We start from the raw sequence: 21119 nt of genomic DNA on the forward strand, positions 1-21119 counted from the left end.
TTATAAGCACTGAAAAATTAAATAGGCTATGGTGTCTTCACAGTTAATTTATTTTGCAGTTACAAGCAGCCACTTAAACTGGCTACAAAAGAATAAATAAAGGAACCATGAGTGCAGCAATCTGGATATGCGCATCATTGGAAGACTGTTGCAGCGCAATGTGCTTCATTGCTGCCCTCAACTCAAGTGGACACAAGATAAAGTATTTTCCCTTTTAAATTAAAAAAAAAAACTGGCCCAGGTTATTTTCACCTTTGGCAAAAGAAAAATAGGCTGTTAAATACACCCAGCAATACCTCTGCTTCAAATTATAAAATGTAGAAAAAATGGTATAATATCATACAGTAACAAAACACACACTGGTTAAAGCACTTCAGTCTGTTCCAAAATACTTCTGTCCAAAATGCGTTGGGGCAACAGGATGAACTTCTGTCGTTAGAATTGTGATATCTGGGAATTCCTGGATTATTGATTTGGCACCTTTAAAAAAAGAAAAATTGGGGAAGTCAAACATTTCAGTAAACTACATTTGCAACTCTGCAACAAGGGCTCCCATCTAATTACGGAGCTTGATTCTCTTCTCTCTCCTCCTCCTTTGCCCCCCTATAGAATTAACCCATCTAACATACAGACTTCATCAAATGTCTTAATAAATTACATGCTCACAATGGCAATTGCTGCTGGCATATGATCCATTTTCCTCCCCAATGTTTTGTACATAGCTGCATTCTTTGGCCAAGTGTCATTAATTGCAATGATCCTGGATGCTGAAATGAGTTGGTCATTGGCAAATCCCAGTAAAGTGGACTGGGGCCACGTGTACTGAGAGGAAGGAATCTGTCCCCAGCCCCCTTGTAACAAAGTATTCCTTGGCAGGCAACTGACATGAAAAGCGTGGGGAGCAGGGATCTTATTGGCACATGTGGTAGAGCTGTACCATAAATTCTGGAAACAACCAATTACAGAAATCAGCACACATATAGGTAAACATGTTATTGTCTATTTTTGATAAAGATAATGTGTATCCTGTACCAGAGAAAGTCAACAGGACTAGCTCGTAACATTCAGTTTGGCTGTTTGTCTGCCCTGTTGCTTTAACTTACCATGAGGTGTAGAGAATAGACTCAGCAGGATTATGACATTTGGCTGGACTCCATGTTCTATAAGAACCTTTACAGCCTCAATCACAGTGTTGCCAGTACCTGACAATATTTGGGGGGGGGGGGAGAGGAGGAGAAAGAGGAATTACTCTAGTATATTTTCAAGTTATGTTACTATCAAAATCAAACTATTTCACCATTAATCTGCATGGTCTATAGGTATGAATTCTGACATTCCAAACAAAAACAATAAGCTAAAACAATAAGCTCAGTGCATCTAAAGTTCCTTCTCCAATGGCTAGCATTGCTCAATGTACTCTTTCAAGGAGTGAATAGGGTCAGTTTCGAAATGGGTGGCAGCCATGGGCTTAAATCTCAATTCTAAACACTTAACTCTGAACTAAATTATCTAGTCAATTTCTAGCAAGTGCATTTGGCATTGGGGTTTGAGACTATTATGGCTTCTATATCTGATTTTAATGCATTTTTATAAAAGTTTGAAATTTAAAAATTGGTTAAACAGAATCAAACAGCTCAGATCTGAGAAATAAATATCTGATCCTATTTAATTAACATTTACGAATGAGCAAAATCTTCAAAGCTTCAAGCTGAACACTTACAGTCTACTAGTTGCACCCAGCATCAACATCCTCATTACTTGTTTGTACTTAAGTGACTCAAGCAACAAGTTGCATCTTTAGATGCATATTTTAAACACGTGCAGCCTATAGACCAGGCATAGGCAAACTCGGCCCTCCAGATGTTTTGGGACTACAGTTCCCATCATTCCTGACCACTGGTCCTGTTAGCTAGGGATGATGGGAGTTGTAGTCCCAAAACATCTGGAGGGCCAAGTTTGCCTATGCCTGCTATAGACACTGCTGTTCCAGCTAATGTGCTGTAGTTCAACTAATGTAAATTCTGGAAAAGCTTGAAAAATCCAGTGTTGTATGGCCCCAAACCAAATCCTTAATTCTAACCAACGATAGATTTGCCTTCCAAGAGAGCTCTCTAGTCAAATGGTCAATATTTATGGGGTGGGGAATCCTTAAGGCACTCACTTAGTATTGGGTACATGAGGAGAACTTTTCTCCTGAAAATATCTGGTGGAAACTTTGCATAGTACACTTTGGCTCTCTGAGTGTCTTCATCGCTCTGGATCAGGATCTTTCCTATTCGGATTGATCTACAGCAGTCACGCAAACCCTGTTCCATAGCCTCTCCTTCATGGGGGGAAGAAAACAAGAAACAGTTACAAATCAAGCAATGGCCAGCCTGTTTCACTAATCTACCTGCCTTTTTGTTTTCGCAATGGCTTCTATATGCAATTTTCATTCTGCAACATACAGTAGCTCCCCATATAACAGAAGACAGCTGATGCCATTCAATAAAAGCTGGTGTGAGAGGCAAGCACTATCAGCAAGGAAAGATGCAACTTACATTAATGTGAAAAATTATGAATATACACTTCCATCATCCATGTTCCATGAGGATGCAAGCCAAAAGTGGCTGTGTCAAAACTTGCTCTTAGAAAGGACATATGGGATTAACCCTTTGCTTGGAAAGCATAGTCATTTTTGTCACTGTTCCTCTTACAGCCCTCTATGTTGCTTTCCTAAGTATAATTTAGTAACTTACGTAGTAGTCATACATCTATTTCCAATATGGTGCCACTTTTGCTAGAAACAGCAACACTGCACTGATAATAAAAAGACTGAACACACACAAAATGTTAAATGACTTACCACTTCTCATTATGCTGACTCCACAATTTCCTTTTTCAAATTTCACCCCTTCATACTTGTACCCTGTTGAAAGGTCACACAGAATCTGGATTAAAGATGTTGTTTTCCTTTTACTCACACTGAATATCCTATTTCAAGATGGACAGTGGAAGTTGCATTAACCACTTACAATTCTAAGGCACATTTTACACACCTCGGTGATTTCACAAAGATGTCTATCCCTCAAAGTTCCACAGAGAGTACAAGATAAAATAGAAGTTTATTTATTTATCCTACTCTTCATTCCAAAAAGGCTCACAGAGCATCTTAATCAACACACACACACACGACAGTCCTTAAGTTTACAAACTTAAAAAAAACCACACACACAAACGACAAACGGATAATGTATTGGAAGGGAGATCAGCTTGGGTACAAATCCTTCTTTCTTTTTTGTATAATATATTTATTAATTTCCATGCAAAAACATTATATTAAAGAGGAGAAAAAATAATAAAATAAAACATTTATAACAACTGTATACACAATCAATATTAAATCCACATTATGAGATTACTTGAACCCCCCCAACTTCCCTCTATTCTTTCCCTTGGTTCTTTTGTATTATCTTCATTCATGAATGTCAGCAGGGTACAAATCCTTCTAATGATCAGGTGGGATGGACAGGAGAAGTCAAAAGTAGCTGGTCTCTGAGATGAGCCAACAAGAATGGCCCTACATCCCTTCTACATCCAGCCAGACACTCATACATTGCATCTAAACCAAGACCTATTCTCAGACCCATGCAGAGTTTTTCTGAGGCCTGGGGAGGGAATCTTGTTAGAACAAAGTAATAAACTCAAACAGGCCACTGATGCCCCCTCCCCACTCAGTGGGCTTAGCCTGGGGCAGGTATATCCAGATGCCCCCCTCCTCTGCAGGGGCCTTCCTAATCTAGCAAACACATTTTAAAAATTGTTTTTCTCCCAGTCCTGAAAAGGCCTGGCTTTTGCCAAATTATCTCAAAAAAAATCATTTTACAAAGTGATCAAATTTTAAATATCCTCTTATTTGCAGAATGCCCACTCTATAGCTAACTTTATTGGTAGGTCAAACCACACTGCCCATTTTACTTTACACCATATCCTTATTCTCCACACCAGCTAGGCTGGACATACTTTCCCCATTACCTGTTGGAGTGGTTACTGTGCATTCTGTGTATGGCAACTGATTCAACCCCTCTTCAACCACAAGCCTGATCTGTAAGAGAGAAAGAATTCAAATGGGGGAGGGAGCAAGACAAAGTGGAAGAAAACCGAGAAAACATTGTCACAGCAAGGCTTCAGTTTCAACTAAATGCTAGCACACCATTAGTGCAAGGGCACAGCCCAAGTGCTCCCCTCAACATCTTCAACAGTCCAGAAATAAGCACAATGGACTTTGATCCACCATCTGCACCACCTACAGATCATTTTAACTATTTTTTTTGTATAATGTATGTACAACATTTAAGCACTGGAAAGCATGGAAAAAAGAGCACAAGACTTCAAAGCTACACTCCTGTAAAGACTCCCAGTTTGAACTCCCCTTGCCTAGATATTTTCAAACTGTAATATCATCTTATTCTTTCTTTATCCGATGGTTAAGTAACCTTTTCCAGGTTGAGGGCCACATTACAATGGTCACAAGCTGTTGTGGGCCACATTCCAGTAGCGATCAGGGCAAGTCCCTCCACCCCCACAACTATGTAGGAAAAATGTCGCATGGGAAGTGGCCCTAGGTGTAGGTGTACAAGAAAATGTAACAAAATAAGGATTTTCCTTGGTTATATATATATTTAATGTATTCTTCCATAGTTGAGGGGAAACAATTTGTAAGTGGAAGAACTTCATGTCTGTTATTGTGTAAGTGGGTATTTCCATGAACAAGCCAGCATTAAAGAATGGCAGGAGATTCTCTGTGTAGTAGATACTGTCTATTATTTAAAATGGGATCATGTTAAGTAAACATCCTGAAAATGTCATGTAGTCAGGACACCAGAGTGTTTCTTAACAGCTAAAAGCTAAATGGTTTTATCTGTTTGGTGCAAGAAACTCTGCAAAGAAACTAATAATGTCACTGTAGAAAGCAAGCCTGAGTTTTTGTTTCTAGATCACAATTTAGATCAGCATATTAATAGCCTAATCCTACACATATTTATTGGAAGTCTGTTGGCATAAAAGTAGATATGCTTAGGATTAAACATAAATGCTGATATGAAAACTATTACTGACAGATCGTTGATTTTCAAATAAGCAGCAGGTTCAAAGAAAATTGATCTCTTTTCCAGTAATAGTTATTCATTCCAGCAGAATACTCCTGTTAATACACCAGTCTACACAACAGGCCTTCAACTAACTTACCAATCGATCAGCAGAAAATACAAAGTCCCCTCTGCTGGATGTCCTGGAGGAAAAGAACAGAATTTTTAGTATGATTATCCAACAAGCCACTATTGTTAAATATCCCAGAAAATATGCACACAATTAAAAATAAGTGCTGAAATGCATCTATCACTTTCCCTCATAATATAAACTAAAGGCTTGACCTTTAGATTAACTTATTTGAAGTGAAGTCATTAAGGTCTTTGAACATTAGTCATTAGAGGTGGATTTAAAGTGTTTTCTAAGAAGGTTTATAAGCAGAGATATTATGCATGAAGACAAAGAGTTATGCATGTGAATCTTATTTTACTCATTGTATTATTTAGCCTGACAATCTAAATCTAGAAAGTGAAGTAGCAGTCCATGGGGTCCTAAATGTATGGTCTCCCTATAGTCTACTCAAAAACAGAATTAATTCAAAACACTAGGAAAAAGATTCTGCCATCTCATGCAGTGTTCGAAACTCCCATTGCACATTTTGCGACAGGGAATTTCATTACTGTGAACAGCTTCTGAGCTCTAGGCGTAGTACTGTGCCTAAGATTTCATTCAAATTAAAACTGCAGAGTGGAAGGAAAGGAGGACCTTTTTCTGCCTCCCCACTTCCAGCTACTTTCTGAAGACTGGAGAAGAGACCCCCTTAAGAATATTAGGGGGTAGGCAGGGGAAGGACTAGATGATATTAAAAATTAACACAATATTTTAGCTGCAGTTCATTAATTTTCAATTTCTATTCTTGTTATTTTAAAAAGTGCCTAGACATTCCGTTGTTGTGCCCATAACCTAGGTTTAAGGTGCCATTTAGCTCCTAGTTTTCATATCTCAGTTTCTAACACTGATCTCATGACAACGGTCACAGACGTTACTTATACACCGTGCTTTTTTTCTAAAAAAATGTTTAGGGGTACTCTCATTTTCCTACTCATATTGAAATACTTAGATTCACAAAATGTTTAGGGGTATGCGTAGCCCGGCATTCCCCACAGAAAAAAGCAATGCTTATACACCTCTCCCACATTTAGAAGCTTTCATTTTCTCTTGTCATGTTGCTGTTGTATTCAATAATGGGGATCATAGTTTAATGTTAGGTTTAGTCTACTCAAGTCAACTGCATGGGTTGGTTTGTTTTAAAACTAATAGTACTTAGTGTTAACCACTATCCCCAGATAAAAAACAGCAAGCTATATTTAAGGGAAAGCAACATGAAAGCCTGTCAAACTTATCCCAGCTATTTGGGAGAAAGAGAGGGAAGGGTGGCAAAAGCCTGTAAGGATACTAGGTTCATTCGTGGCGCACTGAACCAAAGTTTAGCACCGAGGATTTCAACCTTTCTGGGTCCATAGCTCCTTTGATCAACTACATTCTTTCTGCAGCACCCCTGTGGGGCTCAGGAACCCAGTTATGTCATCGCTTGCCTGCAGCGCGGACAGCCTGTCACCCTTTTTCAAACACCCTCCCTTGTGGAGTATTCCCTCAGCCTCCTCTTCTCTCTTCTTGGGAGTCCTCTGGACAGCCACTGCTACCCCTCTGCCCCAAAGAGAGGGGTCTCCTCGCACTGTCCCACAGGGGCCTGGGAATTCTCTATCCATTCCCAACAGCAAGGGCTGGTGAAATGGATGGCTGGGCTCCCTCGCCTGCTTGCTTGCTTGCTTACTCCAAGGCTGCCTCAGCTCCTGACAACTAGCACCCACTGATCAGCCCCAGAAGCACCATTTATCTGTGGAGCTTGTAGCCAGGGTTGCTGCAACAAATAGCTATGCAAGCCTGGGAGGCAGAGATGTGAGAGGGCATCATAGGATGAAGGGAAGGGAAGAGGGACAGAGGCCAGTGTTGCCCGCAGCACCCTAGACCATCATTCAAGGCACCCAGGATGCCATGGCACACTGGTTGAAAACCACTGGTTTAGCATGATATTCATACTCAGACCCCATCTGCACTATACATTTAAGGCAGAATCATACCACTTTAAACAGCCAAGGCCTCCCCTAAAGACTCCTTCAAAGTATAGTTTGTTGTGGGTGAACTAGCTGAACTCAACCAGCTACACTCTTTGTGGGTATAGGCTATATCACAAGTACATAACTCAATGCTTAAAAGCTTGTACTTCCTACCCATATTCTACCAGGCCAGAATCAAAGTTCTTCATTAAATTACAAGGCTCTTAACAACTTGGGTGTAGGTTATCTTAAGAACTGCCTGGCTTTTATATGCTTAATCACTGAGGTCTTCATGGAGTCACTGTTAGTGCACCCCCACCTCACCAATGGCTCAAATGCACAACTTGTATCCACAAGGAGCCTTATGTTCAATATTGGGACTGAACTCCATGAAACTCCTTCACAGCTGAGATAAGACATGACATCCATTTTGAACTTCTGGCATCTAATGAAGTCCTTATTTCAGTAGGCATTTTAAGCATTCTGTTGTTGTGGGTAATTTTAATTGATTTTTATTATAACTTTTTAATCATATTGTAAACCACTAAAATAAGCAATCACAAAAGGGAAATATTGCAACCTAAAATGGTCACATTCTGCATATTCTGATCAGAATTACGTATCAGCAGTTAAGACTGCTGTTAATTGGAACATGCAGATGAAGTCAGAATCCTTTCTAGAAGCCATAAGCTCATGTGTGACAATATTATAGGGTCAAGTTAGGTCCATAATAAACTTGATCCCCCATTCAAAAAAAAGAGTGGCTTTTGTTGCTTATTTAGGATCAGCGTATAAGCAGTTAAAACTATCTGCAGCCATATACAAAATTCCAGCAGTTAAATTTACCTCCCATTAACTTTGGATTTTGTCAGAATAGAAACACACTGCTCAGAGCTGCTTCTATGGAAACCTGTTCTCAGGCCCAACTGCCTGCAAATCCTTTTTTCATTGTAAACTGCAGCACTGCCAATTTTAGCCCTGAAATCAGGCGATATAATCTGCGCTGGGAATGAAAGTTTTATGAGACTAAATCCCACTTCCCATTAAACCCAGCATACATATATAAACACGAGACATGTACAAATATTCAATGAAACAAGCCACTGAAGTATACAATATTTGTATCCCTTGTCCTATCACCGTGATCAACAGGGGCAGCCCATCCCATTTCACCACCTGAGACAAAACGGGAAGGTGTCAACCTCTCCCCACTGAGAGTTCAACCAAAACCTTGCTTTCTAGGGTTGTGAGGCTGTGGCAGCAACTTCCAGGTTTCAGTGAGATCTCGCAAGAGGTCCACAAGGTCTTGCCAAAACCTAGAAGTCACTGCCACTTCTCTGGCTGCAGCAGCAAAGGTGGTGCACCTCTATGGGAGAAGTGGTGGTACTGGCCATAGTAGCTTCCAGCAAGATCTCATTACTTTAAATTGAACCTGAAAACAGACTTGTATAATGTGATCAAACAGCCCATCTCAGTTCGGGACCATCTAAAATTTCAGACAGTTTTTGAAAGCACTCCCACATATAACTCATTGGAATAGTCTTAAACAGGAGGTTACCTGAGCATAAGCAGCCGTGGCTAGACTATTTCCATCCAATTAAGAAGACAGCTTGCATGGAGTCCATTGTCTTTCTTATTTCTAAGGGGAAGCATTCCTGTCTTACCTAGAATTTATCCAAGTGTCATCACAGACAATCTTCTGCACTACCTTCAACTGAACACATTTCTATGTGGTTGGCTTACGCATTCAGCTGCCAACCATCAAGTGTACAGTAGTCTAGTGGAGTTAAATTTAGACACGGGGTTAGCTACACAAGATGGTCGTGTTAGGGTTCATTTATTTTGTGCCTTGTTCCTGTTTGCCAGAACTTACTGCCCTGCATCTTTAACAGTACCAAAAAAGAAAGACATCAAGTAGATATGCATGTGTAAACAGCTGTATGTCTTGGCTACCTTTAACAATCATAGGGGATTGCCAATTGCCTTCTATTCCATAATCAAGCAAAAGCTGTCTTCCTTCAAAAGTGATGCCTTTATAGGATTAGGCGTTCTGTTTCTACAGCATCCAGGCAGAGGCCTCTTTAAAACCATGCCCTAGGTATTGCTCCTAGCAGCTGGTACTCAGGGGGCATACTAGCCCTGGACATTAAGGTCCCATTTTTCATGACAGTCAAAAGCTCTCTTCAGGTGCTCTGTCTGTGTATTAAGTAAATATGCAAGAGGGGCTATGGGAATCAGCACATTCCCCTTCCCCCGCATCACCCTCCACAAATTGAACGGCAGTCACCTGAAGTAAAACACCTTCCTATATTCAGAAGCTCCCCGTATGTTTTAGAAGCCTGGAAAAATAAGGTTCTAAAATGTGCAGAGAGCCACCACAAACTCAGACGATGATCAGCTCAGGAGGTAACCCTCCAATTTGTGGAGGGAAAAGAACACGGAGCAGGGCTATTGCACTTGTTCCTACAAGTCCCCTTCATGTATTTAACACACATTTAGGACACCTGCAGAGAGCCATTTCCTCTAATATTTTGTAAAGTCATCTAGTGATGTGGGGTGTAAAAAATTTCGTTTTGTAGGTTCATTAGTAGCAATGAAATGGTGCACACAATATTAAGCAAGCTTGACAGTTTCAAAAGTTTCTTTGTTTAGTAAATACAAGTAAAATTAATATGCTATATTACTTTCTAGGGTCTCTGTTTTTTTCTAATGCAAATTAACTTAATTTGTATAAGGCATTTTTTCCTGAGAATTTTCCAAATTAAAATGTTTGCATAACCCACATTGAGGGCATCCAACCTATTATTCATTACAACTCATTATGGTTGTGGATTCCATATCCTAATTATGCTTTTCTTGTCTGTCTTGAATCCACTGCCAGAGTACCTAAGATGGACAGACATTTCTCTGCTGCATCATTCTATTTTCCCCTTGCTTTTCTCTGTTTCATTCCAACGATATCTTATACAAGAAGACTAGATTATTGGCTAATCACCGTTTTCTCTTGCCACTTAGTGGCAAGGAATGACGAATATTCCTCCAATTACAAATACATTACACTGGAATTGACAAAGTATATGTGCTTTTCCCAAAAAATGTTGATGCACGAGGAATTTCAATAAAACGCAGAAATGAGGATTTTGACATGGAAAAACTGACACTGCCAAAGGCACAGTGGCAACACTGGGTGCGTCTATAATAAATGTGTGATGTCAAACAATGTAAGCGACATTTCTTCTTGCCCGCTGGAGCACACAGCTAATCATGATGCTATCTACAGCTAGCTGACTTTTTACATTGTGCTGTACATGTTAATACATTCATTCAAAATCAGAAAGTAGCTACTGCAAGAGCTTTACAGATAAAATAGCTGCAGCTACAATTCAGGAAAGCATGTAATATACTATAAAGCTAGTAGCTTTGAGAAAAGCATCATTGTTTGTTTTAAGACAATTGTACAGTGGTATCTCGGGTTACATACGCTTCAGGTTACAGACGCTTCAGGTTACAAACTCCGCTAACCCAGAAATAGTACCTCGGGTTAAGAACTTTGCTTCAGGATGAGAACAGAAATCGTGCTCCGGCAGCGCGGCGGCAGCAGGAGGCCCCATTTGCTAAAGTGGTGCTTCAGGTTAAGAACAGTTTCAGGTTAAGAACGGACCTCCGGAACGAATTAAGTACTTAACCTGAGGTACCACTGTAGTATGATTCTTGCCCAAATCATCCTAACACTTACGGTACCTGGTCAGCAAGATCATTTATGTAGTGGAGAACAGGCACTCCCATGATACAGGCACTTCTTAAAGAGAATGCACATAAAGCTGATTTTCATGATACCTCCTTTTTTTGAGGAGGAGAAAGCAGCTCACCAAACTGGTTAAATAGAAAAGCATCCATATGCAGTTTGAAAGAAAAAACTTTTTCATTGTTGTCTCTTAACTCTGTGTGTGCACAACCACGGGACCCCTCCAAGCTGGTGTTATTTTGCAGGCAGTGTGTTCAAAATTAGCCATGCACAAGGCACATTTTGCCCCTGGCTATTGGCCACTTGCAACCAAGTGAAGATGCATGGGTGCCAGGATGGAGGTGCATGCCTGGGGATAATTGGATCTTGATTGTTTTCACACATTAATACCACATCCTGTAGGAATAGGCCAATATATATGTGGACTGTCCCTGGATAAAGTGACTTCTCTCAAAGTTCTTAACCTAGCACAAGGTTGTCATTTGAACTAGCCAAATATTTAAGTGATAATCAATCACAGTCGGTCCATCACTTGAAAAATAAGTCTTTAGAGTTGTCTTGCCCCAAACTGGCAGCTAGACATTCTGTTTTGGTGACTGCAACCTTAGTTAAAGGAGCCATTTGGCACCTAATTTATATATCTTAGTTTCTAACACTGATTGCAGGTGTACTTTGCAACATGTTCTTGAGTTTCTTCTTTAATAGTTGTTCTGTGATGATTCCCCAGTATTGCATTATTGCTCTCCAGAGCAACTATAGTACAACAAAAATAGCATTTGTGGTATAAAAAGTTACAGGATTTCAGCAGGACGTTACAGCTATGCACTGGTTGGAAATGAAAGGGTATGACTGCCACAAAACTTCTGCAGGAATAAATATTTTTTTTGCCTGTGGGGTCATACACTGATAGCATCAAAAGAACAAATCATCACAATTACATCATCTAGAGGGGTCCATACTAATCAACTGTAAAAAGTGAAACAAAATGCTCACACCTAAGCTGTACGCTAAAGACTAAATATCAATACCAAACATGCATTCAAATAACCAATAGTCAGCTGTCATTTTCCGAGCCTGGCTGCATGTTTGAGAAGTTTAACTATACAGTACAATCCAAGAAGGACATTTCAGGCATTTTTTCTACTTATACAGCTTTCATCTGAATTCTGGATTCAGCTGATTTACTCCACATTTAGCACGTAAAGGCAGCCCATAGATGACACCAATTACCCTAAATAAACTTTCTTAAGATCAGGCTTGCTCCAGGGCTGCAATCCTAAATTCACCTTGGAATTAGAGTTAGACTCACTGAACTTAGTGAAATTTACTCCTGAATGAACAAATATAGATTCAAAAAGCATGCATATCAGCACTAGATAACATTAATGTACAGTTAATAAGATTAGTATTTATTGCCTGATTATGCTGTTTCATGTTTTTTTCATAGGTTAAATATTAATGTGTTGGGTTTTATATGATGGAAGCACCTAGTAAGGACAAAGCTGGCCTAGAAACCTCACATTACTGAGATAATCCAGCCAGCAGTGCAGGATCTGAAAGGCACCTACTGCATGCCAAAACTTGTCCCTAAGAGTTTAGCAGAGTTCATGGTATATGCTAGGCCTATTTTCACTTAATGTTAATCCCAGAGGTTGGCTAAGTAGACAAGATACATTGACACTGCACCTCTTTGCTTCTTCCTAGAAAGCAAAAAAAAAAAAAGTTTCTAATACTAGTCAACCACAGTCAGTAATCAAGTACAAGCAGAGCAAACTGTCATCATGTCAGTTTGCATGACAAAACCAGATCTGGCAGCAAGCAAAGAACAGTGAAGCAGCAGGCATGGACATCCAGCTCTCCATTCATTGAAGTTGGCTGCAGCTTGAATTATAGGCAAAACTCCAGTGCTATGACTTGCTCTTTTGCAATGTCCTCCAAAAAGTAAGGGAAAATATTGCTTTGCATTTACCCAACCCTGAGGTTATGTGATCTCAAAACTATCACCTGCCATACACTCAAGTCTCAGTCATAAGGACACACCATGCCAGCTACCTGGTAAGCTATCCTTAGAAAAGATTCCTCTCATTCCAGCAAATTTGGATGGCCAATTCAAGCGTATTTAATAGGTCATATTTATGTAGCAAGTAGCATGTTTCTAGTACAAAACTTCCGCATACTGTATTTAGTTTGAGTGTATGCAGCTTTACATGCTTGGCAAATTACCGGTAATTAAAAAGTGGGTGGAAAAGGGAATGGGTGTTTTGAGGGGAAAGACTTTGGCAAACCCAACTGCCCTTGAACTCAGTGTGTACAGTTGTACCTCGGGATACAAACAGGATCCGTTCCGGAGCCCCGTTCACATCCTGAACAGAACATAAGATGTGCATGCGTGTCTGCGCGTGTTGCATTTCACCGCTTTCATGCATGTGCGTGACATCATTTCGCGCATGTGCGAGCGGTGAAACCTGGAAGAAACGCACTCTGTTACTTCCAGGTCACCATGGAGCGTAACCCAAAAATACTTATCCTGAAGCGTATTTAACCTGAGGTATGACTGTATCGACTATATGCAATTTTGGCTTTAGGGGTAATCCCCAGAAAATAACCTGTGTAAATTGCAAGCTTATTGCATTCAAAGCACACCACATGCATTATTCCAACCATATTTTTTTTAAAAGGGCCCTGTAAGGTAGGCCAGTATGATTATTCCCATGATGATGGGTGGGGCTGAGGTCAAGAGAACAGTGCTTTATAATGCCCCACCTAGTAAGTTAATGATGGAAACACTCTTTTATTCGCTGAGCTTTGCCCTAAGCTATCTCAGACACGGAAAACCAACCTGGGAAAAGTCCCTTCTGCTTTGTTTATTCCTCACCACCATCTACTCCCCCTCCTTCCTGCAAAGCATAACGCGGGACGCATCATTTCTTATTTAAAGAGAGCTCGCCCACAGCTTCGCTCAGCACCATCACATTCATTGTGCCCAAATCCAGCAAGAGAGAAGAGACCGCCCCCCGAACATCACTGCATAATATACATTTATATACGTACAGAAAGGCTGGCTCCCCTGCTCATAAGGCTGAACTTCAAACAACAAATGAACATGCACCGTTAACTCCTCTTGCATCTAATGCGGTGGACCGCAAAAACTTAGACCGCAATAAATTCAGTGGAGTTTCCAGCCTCCGTAGACGACACATCCTGACCTGGACCTGGACCCTAAACCTAGATAGTCATAACATACATTACTGCGTACATTTGGGCGGGAAAAGGGAGGGTTTCCCCCGAAAAACACACAAGTGAGAGCCACTTGAGCACATCCTGGCCCTGCGGGTGCAACAAAAGGCAGGTTGGGCAGACTCTACGCCCCAGCTCTTGTCTGGAGGCTACGAGGCGACGGAGCTCCGTCTGGTCAGGGAATGAAAGGGGCTCTCGCGCTGACAGATGTCCACCACGCCGCCCCCAACCACGCGCGCACAGGCGACGTTCTGCACATGCTCAGAGGGAGGCCAGCCTGGCGCCAAGAATAGGAGCTGCCGACGCGTGCCCGCCTTACCTGTCCCGGATGATGGTCTGTAGCTCCCGGATCTGGTCGTTCATGGGCAGGAGCTTGAGCCGAGAGGCGGCGGCGGCCGGCAGGTCGAGGGTCGGCGACGGGGCCGTGTCAGGGCCGCCCCCGTTGCTGCCAGAGCAGCTGCAGCCGCCGCCGCCGCTCCCGCTGCAGCAGCTGCTGCTATCCGGGCTGGGGCTATCGCCGCCAGGGCCGGGCTCGGAGAAGCGGAGCTGCCGGGAAACGACGCCGCTGCCGACGCCGCCGCTCCCCGTTACCGCCTGCTCAGAGCAGTCCTGGTCCCGGTCTGTCGCCCCAGCCTGCTGCTGCTGATGCCGGGGCGCATCTGCCGAGCCTACCCTCTGGTTGTGGCAAGGCATCGTCTCCATGCGCGGCCGGAAAGGCGCCCAGTGGTGCCCCGATGGTGCCCCACCGGTACGCCACGCGCTCGCCCCGCGCTTGGGGCTTTACCTCAGCCGCAGCGCCCGCCCAGCCGGTCAAGCTCCGCCTCCTCGAAGGTCCTGCGCGCGGCAAGCCGCCCAGCCGGGCGCGGCTATTGGCAGCTGACCTTGCCACTCGTAGCTTAGGAACAATGGGGGGGCACCTTCGGTCGAGGTGGCCCCGCCCCCCACTCCTGACTGGGGGAAAAGCTCTTCTTTTACCTCAGAGAGAAGAGGCCGCATTCACGCCATACGTTCAAAGAGGCGTCATGCCACTTTAAACGACTTCCCTCAAGGGTTTCTGGGAAGTGTAGTTCATTCAGAGTGCAGAAAGGTCTCTAGTGACACATTCTGAAGCGGCGTGATATCAGTCCCCTCCCCTCCCAAGAATCCTGGGAGGTGTAGTTTGTTAAACCTGCTGAGAGTTCTTAGAAGATACCCCCCCTTCCCCACTTCCCTCTCAAAACGACAGTTCCCAGAAGGATTTAACAATCTCTCCTGAGTGTCTTCTCACAGGGAATTGCAACTCCAAGATGAGAAAGGGAGTGGCGTTCGTAACAGCACCCCTACAGCTCCCAGAATTCTTTGGGGGTAGCCGTGACTGTTTTACGTGGTATTAGGGCACTGTGAATGTATGGTGTGCATGTGACCAGAGAGAGATCCTCTTGTCTTTCATCATGGGCCTTTCTTATTTGGGCCACGCACCTGCTCCACAGACATCAACTGGTTTAGTGACAGGAATGGGAGTCAGGAGCAGGTCAGCAATAACCCACATGGCTAGCAGTGGCACCACCTTCTGCCAAAGGCTGAGGGGCCCCAATGTTGCACTATGCGGTCACAAGGTTGGGTGCTGTGCCAAGACCCCTTTTGCTGTGGACTAGAGCACCCTGTGGTCAGTAGAAAGCGGGTCACCATGCAGTGCCCCCCAGCAGAGCGTTCCATGCTCAGGAAAAGGCCAGGGGCCATACCATGCCCCTTACTGGAGCACCCCGTTCCATGCACACCCCGGAGAATCCCATGGTTGGGAGGTCAAGCACTGCATCACACTCCAGAAAACACTGTTGCACTCACCCTCCCCCAAAATATTGAGGGGGCCCAAAACAGCTCAGCGCTCCTGGTTGCTAAGACTAAAGGTCCCCACCTTCCTACAGCTCTCTAAGTCTCCTCTCCCCCAGTTCCTTCCCAAGGCTCCTTCGTGTTGCATGTCTTTGTTCTGCCTGTTCATGCCTCTTTGGGTTCTGGGAGACCAGCAGGGAGGAGAGCTGGTTGCTGCAGAAGAGGGAGAAAGGCTGGCCTCCTCACCAGCCTGACACACTTCTGCTTCTTGGGCTCCCTCATTCCACTCTCCTGTTTCATTCAGCTTCTGCCTCTGATTCTGGACTTCTCTCAGCCGCAGACTCTTCCTGCTCAATAAACCCTGTTACCTCTTCAGCTTCGGACACCATCTCTTCCCAATCTGCTCCCTCTGACCACTCATCATCATCCCACTACCAATCCCCCAGCTCTGAGCCAGTCTAGGACATTTAGTAAAGGTAAAGGGACCCCTGACAGTTAGGTCTAGTCGCAGACTACTCTGGGGTGGCGGCACTCATCTTGCTTTACTGGCCAAGGGAGCCAGCGTACAGCTTCCTAGTCATGTGGTCAGCATGACTAAGCCGCTTCTGGCGAAACCAGAGCAGCGCACGGAAACACTGTTTACCTTCCCACAGGAGCGGTACCTATTTATCTACTTGCACTGGCATGCTTTCAAGCTGCTAGGTTAGCAGGAGCTGGGACCGAGCAACGGGAGCTCACCCCGTCACGGGGATTTGAACCGCTGACCTTCTAATTGCCAAGCCCTAGGCTAAGTAGTTTAGACCACAGCGCCACCTGCATCCCTAGGACATTTAGTTCCTTTTTACTCCTCCTTCTAAGGGAGGCCTGATCCTGTGTATGGAAATGCTTCAGCAGCTTTCTTCAAACTGGTGCCCTCCAGATGTTTTGGACTATGACTCCTATCAGCTCCAGCAAGTTTGACAATGCTGGCTGGTGCTGGTGGGAGTTGTAGTCCACACCTGGAGGCCACTAGAGTTTGGCAACAGGCAGCTTTAAATACTCCAGACTGCTGCCAGCAACCTTTAAATTATTAGCTGTGAGAATATGTCACTTTTTAAAATGTTTTTTAAATCTTATTTTAAATTATTTTGTTGCTTTGTTGTTTTTCACCCTAGGGTCCTTTGGGGCAGAGGGGGGAACAATGGGATTATAAAGGTTAACATAAATGGTGATGGTGATTATGTTTTGGGCTGCAGTTCCCAACAGCCCCAGCCAGCACAGCTGAAAGATACTCAGAGTCGAGAGTGGATTTCATGCTCTTTATTCAGCCCATAGTGGTGAGGAGGGAATGAAAGTCCCCTCAAAGTATCTGCTTTATATACATTATTTACACAATGGGCTGCACGTGATTGGCTAATTCCGGAATTCTCCTGTAGGCCAATCAGGTTGTGGATTCACTTCTATCTGGAGCTGGATTGGGTGGCTCCTGCCGACCAATCATACTGCTGCATTGTTCTAGGATCAATCAGACTGCTGCAGTTTGGATCCTATTCAACTCAGTACATAACACCCCTCCCCTCTAAGTTCCAGTCCTGCCCGGGAGGTTGCATTCATAGTCCTCAAGGTACGCCGGCGGCTTACGTGTGCGTTGCGGCCTGGGGTGTTCCCTGGTCCAGGGTTCAGGTTCTGGCTCGTGTTCTGGCTCGTGTTCCAAGGATGTTGGGTGTGATGGGACCGTTTGGTCTGGTGCAACCAGCTCGCTCAATCGTGGTTCTGGTTCTGGTGTCCTTGCGGCCTTGCGGGTCCTCTCTGTATTTACTGATTCTGCCTCTCCTGCTGGCCCCTCCTGTTCTGTGGGTCTCACTGCCCCACTGTTCCCTTGGGACTCCTCTGACCTGTCCTCCTCCTGGTTTTCTCCCAGGTATCGTCACCGTATCTGGTCGCAGTGGCAGCGCCAGCATTGCCCCCCATCCGTTAGCACCTCGTACGACACGGGGCCAGTGACCCTGGTGACTGTGGCGGGTACCCATGCGGGCCTGCCCCAAAGTTATTTGCGTACACTGGGTCCTGGGCCACCAAGGTTCGGGGGTTCCTGCCTTTCCCCACCACTATCTCATCCCAAGCTCTATTGGGGTGAAGGCGGTCCAATCTGATTACAAGGCGCCAACCCATTAGTAGTTCAGTGGGGCTCCGGCCAGTCATTGAGCTGGGGGTGCTGTGCTGTGCTAGAAGGAATGTGGCAAGGCGGTACTCCCAATCCCCTTGCGTCATGCGGCGGAGGTTGTCCTTGGTGGTCCGCACCATGCGTTCTGCTTGGCAATTGGTGGCAGGGTGGAATGGCACCGAACGGATGTGGCGGATGGCGTTCTGCTCTGTGAAGGTTTGGAATTCTCCTGACTTAATGCGGTCCCGTTGTCTGAGACGAGAGTGTCAGGGAGCCCGTGGGTTGCAAACCTGCGTAGTACCCGGATGGCAGCGGACGTGGAAGTGGACAGTACCAGTGCGACTTCCAGCCATTTGGTGTATGAGTCCACCACTATGAAGAATGTTTTCCCCTGAAAGGGGCCAGTGAAGTCCACATGCAGGTGTGACCGTGGTGCTTGGGCGGACTCCCAGGACTGGACTGGGGCCCTTGGGGGAACTGGGCGGGATTCTTGGCAGGCCTGGCAGTGTTTGACCCAGGCCTCTATCTCTCCGTCGATCCCCGGCCACCACACATAACTCCTGGCAAGGGCCTTCATTCTCACTACCCCTGGGTGTGTCTCGTGTAGGGCTGTGAGGACCCTTTTGTGGAGGGGCTGGGGAACAACCACCCTGCTTCCCCATAACAGGCACCCCTTGTGGGCCAACAGTTCATGTTTGTGGGTTGTGCAGCTGGCGAATTCTGGCCCGGGGCTGCTGCTAGGCCATCCCCTCCACACCCAGTCCAGGACCCTATCTTTCTTGGAATGGTGTGCAACTTCTTGTGCCTGAATGGGGCGGTCAGGAAGCAGCTCCAGGCTCATAACCTCTTGTGCAGGTGCTGGGTCGGGGCCTGTTTCTGGGAGTGGTAGCCTGCTGAGTGCGTCCGCATGGCCCATCACCTTCCCAGGGCGGTAAATCAGTGCATACTGGTAGCTGGCGAGGGAAATTGACCACCTGAGGACGCGAGGAGACAGCACTTGGGGGGTCTGCTTTTGGGGGGCAAACAAGCCAAGCAATAGCTTGTGGTCAGTCACCACGGTAAAGGGCCGCCCGTACAAGAAATAATGGAAATTTTTTACTCCCTTCATGATTGCCAGACCCTCCTTGTCAATTTGCGAGTCAATCAATCAAAACTTTATTAGCAAAGCCAACAGGCCACAGCTATGCAAGAATTAAAAATAAAGTAAGAATAAAAGGAAGAAAAGAACAAGCAGAAGGAGGTCCGTCAGATGAACAAGTCTGTCACTCAGATGGTGGCCCTCAATTTCACAGCTCTCTCGATGTACCTCGCGACCTTCTCTGTTATCTGACTGTCCGTATCAGATAAGAGAAAATACAGTGTAGTGTCTTGTGAACGGCCGGGGTTGGAGAGAATGAGTGGAGTAATAATCTCATTCCTTAGGTCTTTGTAAAGGGGGCAGGATAGGAGGACGTGGGACACTGTTTCCGTGTTACCATCTCCACATGGGCAGAGTCGTTTTTCAAATGGAGTCTTTTGGTAACGACCTTCGAGTACAGCAGAAGGAAGAACATCCCATCTAGCCAATGTAAAGGCACGTCTATATTTTGGGATGGTTAATTTAAACAAATATGAAGCTGGAGAGTCAAAATGGGAAGGGGGAAAGTAGGTATACCATGGGCACAGTTTCTTTAAGATAGTCAGGTTGTTTTGCCGTTCAATGTCTTTCAGGCGCTGGCCTATTAGACTCTTTGCTTTAATGAGGCCCATTGATAGTAGGGACTGCGAATGCAGACCGCATGTAAGGAGTTTTTGATGCACAGTTTTGAACCACTTGCTTTTGTGAGGGTCAATTTGCGAGTAGTTCCGCTCAGTTGTGTTGAGTGTCTGGGAAAAGTATGCCACCGATACCTCTCTTCCATCCGGGAGTTGGTGTCCCAGGACAACGCTGATGCCATAGGGCGAGGCGTCGCATGCTAGCACCACCGGCAGCCTCTCGTCGAAGTGTGCCAAGACCGAGTTTGAGACAAGCAAGTCCGTGACTGCCTGGAATGCAGCCTCCTGGCGCTGGCCCCACACCCAAGGGGCCCGCTTGTCCAGGAGTCTGTGTAGGAGCTCTGCTACCGCTGCCTTGTGGGGAAGGAAGGAATGGTAAGAGTTCAATAGTCCCAAGAAGGCCTGAAGTTCAGTCTTGCTCTTGGGCGCTGGGGCATCACAAATGGCCCGTACCTTGTCCCCAGTCGGGTGGACCCCTTCTGCGTCCACCATAAATCCCAGAAAGTCCACCTGAGGCACTCCTAGTAGACATTTTTCCTGCTTCACCTTGAGACCCGCCATCTGGAAACGGTGCAGAACGGTGCCGAGGCGGTCCTCAAACTCCTCTGGTGTGGGCCCAGCAATCAACACATCATCGAAGAAGGGGGTGACACCAGGAATCCCTTTAAGGAGAGAGTCCATTAGATTCTGGAATATGCCTGGTGCCACACTGACACCGAATTGCAGCCGCTTTACCCTGAACGCTCCTCTGTGCGTCACAATCGTCTGTGCCTCTGCTGTGGCCTCATCTATTGGCAGCTGTTGATATGCTTGGGCCAAGTCCAGCTTGCCAAAAAATTTTGTTTTGTTTTTTTAAATCATATTTTATTAGATTTTACAAAAGTTAACAACCAATAAAAAATTAACTAAAATCACAAAAACAACAAAACAACACACATCAAAAATACAAACAGAAAAACATAAAAAAGAAAAAACATAAAAAAGAAAATTTAGCATAAAAAACACTCTCTTTCAGATTAATTCCCTTTCAGATCTTATTTTCCTTACTTCCATCCGTCTTCCTTTCTTGTATTCCACTTTAAAAATTAATTCAGCAAAATCATTTATTATTCAAGTTCATCCTTTATCCTTCCCTTTATACTCTTATTTATCTTAATCACCAGAACCCCTTCATTTCATTTACAATGCCCTTAGCATTCATAAATTTTACAATATTTTTGTAGAACTTTTGTAGAACTTTAAACTT

At 44.5% G+C, this 21119-nt stretch overlaps 1 protein-coding gene and 2 long non-coding RNA genes across 4 annotated transcripts in view; all 3 read right to left on the minus strand.

Annotated features, from left to right (window-relative positions):
* The window catches only part of LOC309362329, a 368586-nt gene that overhangs the window by 246296 nt on the left and 101171 nt on the right, over window positions 1–21119 (minus strand). The gene's annotated exons all lie outside the window — the stretch shown is intronic.
* UPRT (uracil phosphoribosyltransferase homolog) lies at window positions 33–14979 on the minus strand. Of its 2 annotated transcripts, none has more exons than XM_081897939.1 (7): window positions 14486–14979; window positions 5227–5269; window positions 4015–4084; window positions 2846–2908; window positions 2162–2323; window positions 1104–1202; window positions 33–480 (listed from the first exon to the last, which is right to left on the minus strand). In XM_081897939.1, exons 1-7 carry the CDS (start codon window positions 14866–14868, stop codon window positions 374–376), a joined length of 927 nt encoding a protein of 308 aa, XP_081754065.1. In that variant the 5' UTR covers window positions 14869–14979; the 3' UTR covers window positions 33–373. The 2 variants fall into 2 exon arrangements, with proteins under 2 accessions (XP_081754065.1, XP_081754066.1); XM_081897940.1 differs by lacking the exon at window positions 14486–14979 and adding an exon at window positions 14186–14206.
* Window positions 5849–12456, minus strand: LOC309362342. Its single transcript, XR_014164928.1, has 2 exons — window positions 7143–12456; window positions 5849–5919 (listed from the first exon to the last, which is right to left on the minus strand). It is a non-coding gene; the product is annotated as an uncharacterized lncRNA (long non-coding RNA).

This window comes from Podarcis melisellensis, assembly GCF_964234715.1.
Source record: "Podarcis melisellensis genome assembly, chromosome: Z".
NCBI lineage: Eukaryota > Metazoa > Chordata > Lepidosauria > Squamata > Lacertidae > Podarcis > Podarcis melisellensis.

What these genes read in the sequence shown, in the direction of transcription:
- UPRT (XM_081897939.1), bottom strand. Translation starts at nt 14,868, where the DNA reads ATGGAGACGATGCCTTGCCACAACCAGAGGGTAGGCTCGGCAGATGCG. An exon ending in TATTTTCTGCTGATCGATTG is followed by an intron (nt 4,085 to 5,226) that starts GTAAGTTAGTTG and finishes TCTCTCTTACAG; the next exon opens with ATCAGGCTTGTGGTTGAAGA. An exon ending in AGTCAGCATAATGAGAAGTG is followed by an intron (nt 2,324 to 2,845) that starts GTAAGTCATTTA and finishes CCCCCCATGAAG; the next exon opens with GAGAGGCTATGGAACAGGGT.